The sequence below is a fragment of the Oncorhynchus tshawytscha genome, linkage group LG08 (genome assembly GCF_018296145.1).
Source record: "Oncorhynchus tshawytscha isolate Ot180627B linkage group LG08, Otsh_v2.0, whole genome shotgun sequence".
NCBI classification, from domain to species: domain Eukaryota; kingdom Metazoa; phylum Chordata; class Actinopteri; order Salmoniformes; family Salmonidae; genus Oncorhynchus; species Oncorhynchus tshawytscha.
This window is the reverse complement of record NC_056436.1, coordinates 65566232-65573530: the sequence shown is the minus strand read 5'-3', so window position 1 is coordinate 65573530 and position 7299 is coordinate 65566232. Positions and strand designations below refer to the sequence as shown.

At 45.4% G+C, this 7299-nt stretch overlaps 1 protein-coding gene across 1 annotated transcript; it reads left to right on the top strand.

The window, feature by feature from the left end:
- Window positions 1-3311: 3311 nt before the first annotated feature.
- LOC112256085 (alpha-2Db adrenergic receptor) lies at window positions 3312-7021 on the top strand. Its single transcript, XM_024429059.2, has one exon. It carries the CDS (start codon window positions 3892-3894, stop codon window positions 5185-5187), a length of 1296 nt encoding a protein of 431 aa, XP_024284827.1. The 5' UTR covers window positions 3312-3891; the 3' UTR covers window positions 5188-7021.
- The last annotated feature ends 278 nt before the right edge of the window (window positions 7022-7299 follow it).

The following is a 7299-nucleotide window of genomic DNA, read 5'->3' as shown; positions in this document are numbered from 1 at the left end:
ACCCGGCGTCTCGAGTCCAGAATGGCCCGTATCGCCGGGGACCCCTCGATGTCCAGAGGGGAAGGAGGGACCTCCGGCACCTCACCGTCCTGCAGGGGACAAGCTACCACTGGCCTGAGGAGAGACACATGAAACGAGGGATTGTAATCGATAACACACCTTGTTTATTCTCCACAGGACTTTGAAGGGACCTACACACTGCGGCCCCAGCTTACGGCAGGGCAAGCGAAGGGGTAGGTTTCAGGTCGAGTGCCAGACCCTGTCCCCCTGTTCAAACACGGGGGCCTCACTGCGGTGGCGGTCAGCACTCCTCTTCTGCCGTCCACTGGCTTGTTGGAGGGATTCCTGGACGGCCCTCCAGGTCTCCTTGGAGCGCTGCACCCACTCCTCCACCGCAGGAGCCTCGGTCTGGCTCGGATGCCATGGTGCCAGGACCGGCTGGTACCCCAACACGCACTGAAATGGGGACACGTTAGTAGAAGAGTGGCATAGTGAGTTTTGGGCCATCTCGCCCACTCCCCTGTCCGGTCCTGGCAAGACGACCGCAGAAACCTACCCACCTCCTGGTTCACTCTCTCTACCTGCCCATTACTCTCGGGGTGATAACCGGAGGTCAGGCTGACCTGGCCTAAAACAAAGAAATACAAAAACATAGAAAAAGGAACATAGAATGCCCACCCTAGTCACACCTTGGCCTCGCCAGTACAGCAGTGGTTGAAACTTTTCACCCTCTTCTGTGTGGCACCGTCAAAACTGATATTCACTGTAAACCACATTTCTTTGAATGTAGTTGATGATTGTCCTGACGCTGCCTTAAACCTTTTCTGTGCTGTTGAGGAGATTGCTGAAGTAATGCCAGTGTTTGTGTTTTTTCATCAGACCTAGATAAATGGGAGTGCTATTTTTCTTTATCTAGACTGTGCCAGCACCTGAATACTGAAGACAACACAGTACAGGACTGCATCTCCTTATGGGGGGGAAAGTTGATGCCGGTTATGCCTACAATTATTCAAACCACAACAACAAAGCCTTTATTGAAGTCACATACTTTACATGATACCAATTATAAAATTGCTCTTAATTCTCCCTTTGGTCTTTCACATCATCAAGGTTAAAAATAACCTTACAACTGGATGAGTTAAAAATGTTCTGGTGTTGTGTGAAATGTTCTGGTGTTGTGTGAAATGTTCTGGTGTTGTCTGAAATGTTTTGGTGTTGTCTGAAATGTTTTGGTGTTGTGTGAAATGTTTTGGTGATGTGTGAAATGTTTTGGTGATGTGTGAAATGTTTTGGTGTTGTCTGAAATGTTCTGGTGTTGTGTGAAATGTTTTGGTGTTGTGTGAAATGTTTTGGTGTTGTGTTTTGAAATGTTTTGGTGTTGTGTGAAATGTTTTGGTGTTGTGTGAAATGTTTTGGTGTTGTCTGAAATGTTTTGGTGTTGTCTGAAATGTTTTGGTGTTGTGTGAAATGTTTTGGTGTTGTGTGAAATGTTTTGGTGTTGTGTGAAATGTTTTGGTGTTGTCTGAAATGTTTTGGTGTTGTGTGAAATGTTTTGGTGTTGTGTGAAATGTTTTGGTGTTGTGTGAAATGTTTTGGTGTTGTGTGAAATGTTTTGGTGTTGTGTGAAATGTTTTGGTGTTGTCTGAAATGTTTTGGTGTTGTGTGAAATGTTTTGGTGTTGTCTGAAATGTTTTGGTGATGTGTGAAATGTTTTGGTGTTGTGTGAAATGTTTTGGTGTTGTGTGAAATGTTCTGGTGTTGTCTGAAATGTTTTGGGGTTGTCTGAAATGTTTTGGTGTTGTCTGAAATGTTTTGGTGTTGTGTGAAATGTTCTGGTGTTGTCTGAAATATTTTTCTGCTCTTCTGCTATCTCAAAAAGCATGTTCTCCTGATAATGACTGGACTGGAGCAGAGGTGAGCTGAGGTGGGGCTGGGGCTGTGTCTGTATTACAGGTGGAGAACTAGGGTGTATATCTGCATCACCAGACCTCGCTCTGATCCACTTTGACAGTCCCCCTTTAGGTGAGGAGAACCTCTCAGCATTCACTGGAAGCTACAGCTTAGACCCCCCCCGGTAAAGCACACACACCCACTCTGAGTAATACACACAACACTGCACTCAGATAAGAACACACTCACACCTCCTGTCTGCACACCCTGTTTATTTAGCAAATGGAGTGCCCTGGATATTTGTGGCAAACCTAGAATGACTCAATCATAGATCTGCAGCAACGTGATCAGAGCCGAGCTGCGTTTTGTCGAATTGCAATCAGCCTTGCTTTTCCCTGTTATCCTGGGTGGCCGTCATAGCTCTGTCTGCTCCGTCCACGTGTCTCCACGCCTCTGTGGGGTAAATAGCTTTATCCTCAGCTCTACACAGCACAGCTGAACATAGCACTCTGTCTGTTACGTCACTCTGCCCCTGCAGCAAATGTGGTCTGAGGAACAGACAGACAGGTATTCTGTCATTTCCGTCTCATTGTGTAATATGGGAGAAAGAGAGAGGTGAATGTAGAGTGCACAACATGTCATCACTGATAGGACAAATTAGGCATGCTTTTCTCTGTAAATTGAAACATCCTTATTCAAAACATAGCTAAGTTACTGGTTCAGTTTCCATCTCTTTATTATCAGCTCAGCATTGCATGATGACTGAAGTTCAAGTAGTGAAAACGAACACTATGAAAGCATTTTAAAAACCTGTGACATTGTAAAAACTGTTTAGTCCTTATTTGTTTGTCCCTAATCTCCTACTATCATCATCATGTAGATAATGATCCTAAACATAGTCCATTGTCTGGCCCTGAAGCTGCTATGCCTTGAACCTTACACACCATACCATCATATGATCCAGTCAGCAGACACATTGTCTCCTGCTTAAATGATCTCACTTTCCAGTCATGAACCTCACCTCAAGTCAACATACCAGCATACCAACATGCCATTCATGCTGTTCTCCATTTGTTATCAAAATGAAATAATGGATGCTAATAACAGTTGATGGTTAAATTATTCTTATGTTTATGAATCAACTTCCATTACCATCTGTAGGTGGGCTGTAATGGCTTTCTTTCTGTGCATGAGAGCTGAATAAAGAACCAATTAGGTCATTCTAGGAGCAGTCTCCCTTCAACTGTTCCTTATCCAAAGTAAACTCAGACGGTCGGACCTCTCTCTCTCTCTCTCTCTCTCTCTCTCTCTCTCTCTCTCTCTCTCTCTGTCTATCTCTCTCTCTCTCTCTCTCTCTCTCTCTCTCTCTCTCTCTCTCTCTCTCTCTCTTTCTGTCTCGCTAAGCTTGGAGATGGGTTGGTCTTAGGAGTGATATCACCCACTTCACTCCTGCATGCACACATATACCACGAGAAGTGTCTCCATCTCGCAACGCGCGCTGCCCCTTGTGCTTCACGGAGGACACTCTTTTAACAGAACAACATACAGCACTGCGCACGAGACCGACAGAGAGATAACGGAAACAAAATGTTTTGATGCTGCTGGAATATCACCCTAATATGGAGACTTACTCATTTGGATTCCGGACTTCATAGTGGAAAAAACTTACTCAATACGCTGTGAGTACAGAGCAGGGAGCTGTTACTGAGCACGGAGCTGTTACCGAGCACGGAGCTGTTACCAAGCACGGAGCTGTTGCGGACCCTCCTCTATGGAACTGAAGATGAGGGCAGCTCGCCAGGACGCTGAGGGTCCTCACGTATTTGACCTATGTGCTCTAGGCTATATCTGTTCCCTGATCACACAACCTAGTGTACAGCGTGTCTCCATTGATTAAATGCTTTAAGACTAATGACTTGATCAACAATTGAATGCATCCAAGTTAAGCTGTTTGGGGGTGGAAAGGCGCACGCTATAAATAACTCAGGAGAAGATGCATTTATGATGGATGTAGCCAAGTTTATCACCGTTACCTACAACACCTTGCAGGATGCCAACTCCTCGAGCGCACCGAGACCTCTCCCGCACACGGAGCTGGGCTCTGCGCTCATCATACTGCTGGTCACCGTGATCATTCTGGTCACCATCGTTGGTAACGTGCTGGTCATCGTGGCCGTGCTCACCAGCAGGGCTCTCCGCGCGCCCCAGAACCTTTTCCTGGTGTCCCTGGCATGCGCGGACATCCTCGTAGCCACACTGGTCATCCCGTTCTCCCTTGCCAATGAGGTCATGGGTTACTGGTACTTTGGGAGCCCCTGGTGCGCCTTTTATCTGGCACTGGATGTACTCTTCTGCACCTCGTCTATAGTCCACCTGTGCGCCATCAGTCTGGACCGCTACTGGTCCGTCACCAAGGCAGTGAGCTATAATCTGAAGCGGACCCCCAAGCGTATCAAGTCCATGATAGCCATGGTGTGGGTCATCTCCGCCGTCATCTCCTTTCCGCCTCTTATCATGACCAAGCATGATGAGCACGAGTGTCTGTTAAACAACGAGACCTGGTACATCCTGTCCTCTTGCCTCGTGTCCTTCTTTGCCCCGGGCCTCATCATGATCCTAGTCTACTGTAAGATCTATAAAGTGGCCAAGCAGCGCTCTTCCACAGTGTTCGTGGCTAAGAATGGCCTGGAGAGGCAGCCCTCCCAGTCAGAGACGTGCTTCATGAGGAAGGAGCGGATGGAGATAGAGAGCCCCAGTAGCCAGAGCTCAGAGGACCACCACAGGCAGGAGGAGCTGGATGATATCGACCTGGAGGAGAGCTGCTGTGCATCGGACAAACCCAGTAACCACCGCTTCTCCAAGCGAATGAAGGTGGAGGGCTCGGACTGCTGCCCACGCCAGAGCTGCCGCCTATCTTGGGCCTCGGCGCGCGCCACGCAGCTTTTCCAAGACCCTAAAAATGCCAACCCCGCCCTGGCAGCCCAGCGGCAGCACCTTGCGGCGGCCTCGTCCAAGACCAAAGTGGCCCAGATGCGTGAGAAGCGATTCACGTTCGTGCTCGCCGTGGTGATGGGGGTGTTTGTGCTCTGCTGGTTCCCCTTCTTCTTCACATATAGCCTGCACGCAATCTGCAGGGAGAGCTGCTACATCCCCGGTGCGCTCTTCAACACCTTCTTCTGGATTGGTTACTGTAACAGCTCCGTGAACCCTATCATATATACCATTTTCAACAGGGATTTCCGTAAGGCATTTAAGAAAATAGTTTGCCGGACTTCAAAACGCACTAATGCCACTTGAAAAGAAGGGTCACTTTGATCGCCATGACTGATTGACTGTGCTTCACTACTCATCGTATCCAGCGCTCAGCCCTACACCTCTGAATGACTATTAGTTTCAAAATGAACTTTTATATGTAAATAATATGATGATATCATATCAAAATATCTCGTGTTGTGCACCAATATGTGAATATTAGAAACAATGTACAGAGGGAATAGGATGTATTAAACAAAAGTAAAATATATATATTGTCATAGATGCTTTAATATGACTACTGAATCATATTGTCCCCTGCTTTCAAAGTTAAGAATTCATTTAATATTCAGTGATGTAGCTAAGGTATGTAGGCCAAAGCATAATAATTCCAGCACCTTTGTACAACCCGTTCTTTTCTGTACTGTAATTAATATTTTATGTCCCATCTAGATAAAAAAAAATTATAATTTAGTTCAGAGTAAAAATGATGTCATGAACCCAGATTGCAGAGCTGATAAAGCTGTGTGGGGCGCTGGGTGTTTTAGAATCTAAACATGAATCATTCATCGCACTGTCGTCAATAAGGAATGAGAGTCAGAACAGCGGTGTAGTGTCTACTTTTGATGAGTAGCCAATCCTAAATGATTACAAATGACTGCAATTGCTTGGTCGAGTTTGACAGAGGTATCAAAATGTAAAGATTTTATTTCTGTATTTTTTTAAACAATACAAAACATACACATACAAACAACAACATAGCGATGCACACATCCAAAACACCCCTGCCCAGACCCACCTGCTCACACCCCCATCTCCAGCGCCCACATCACGATCCGCCACATAGCCTCAAACTGCACCATGTTGTTTCTCTCCGTCGCCCACGCGCTTTCAACATTTAGATAATACAGCATTTGACCTTTCCATTGTGTTAACGACAGATTGGTTGATTTACAGAAGTTTTTTCAAGATGATTGACGAGAAGAGTATTGTCCAACCCATCGGGGATCTCACTGCACCCTCATAATTAGATGTAGTTTTCAGTCTATTTAAAAAAAATCTAAAATGTTATTGATTACAACTTCTGTCAGACGGGTTTGAGTGGACCTCAGGTCTACCTCATTGCTGAACCCCCAAAACCCAGGCACTGCTGTCCATGGGGCTGAAACATACACTCTACACTGCTGGCACTATGCTGTGTGAGGAATGCATTGGCATGGCATATTCTATGGTTTACAAAACCACCATGAGTGTGCCTCTTTTAGATACTTGTAGACAATGTATGTAAACAGGCAGATCGATCACACTTTACACTTGCTTATATTATTTTATCCTAATGAGAAAGGAAGATCATGAGAATTTACCTATGGTTTGAGACGTCTTGTATCGTAATTATAATCTAACATTTTTCCAAAATATAGCGTGTGTGCATTTGTGTGTGTGAGAAAGGAAGTGAGGAAAATATTAGATTAAACACGTTTTAGTTGGTCTACTACTTCCTCTTCTGTGTTTTGATTGTCATCGGCTTTGTGCGCAGGCAGACCTCCAGTGACATGGAACCACTGTGTATTGGTTCAACAATGGCTTAACGTCCCTTACCAAGCTTAAATCCTTAATCCTCTTTGTTCTGTATGATATTGCAATATAAGGCTTAAATGGCTTAGTCTAATTAAACAGTAGGCTGAATGCCTCTGCTTTGGATTACAACTGTTCATCTACCTTTTTTAAAACATTTTCCAACCGCAAAGCCTCAGGCGTTTATAGCATGACAAATGAATCCACAACTGGCCATGTTGCAGACGTGAGCCACATGACAGTGATGTCAAGGAAGATGTGATTCACATCTCCAGATGTGGCTAATCTGGGGACTGAAAACGAATGTTGTCATATCATGCACACATCACAAAGAGAGAAGGGTTAAACAAATGGAGATGCGGAGACTGATAAATTCCATTTGGAGGAAATGGGCTAGCCACTCCAAGGCTGTGGTTTTAATTCCCAGACAGGCCACATATAGAACCTCTGTTCTATAGATAGCTGATCAGAACTTATTACACTTGACCTGGGTCACATCGGTCATGACAAAGAGGATGTAAGTCCAAATGCAGTGTTATAGGCCAAGGTTTCCCAAACTCGGTCCTTGGGACTCCAAGGGGT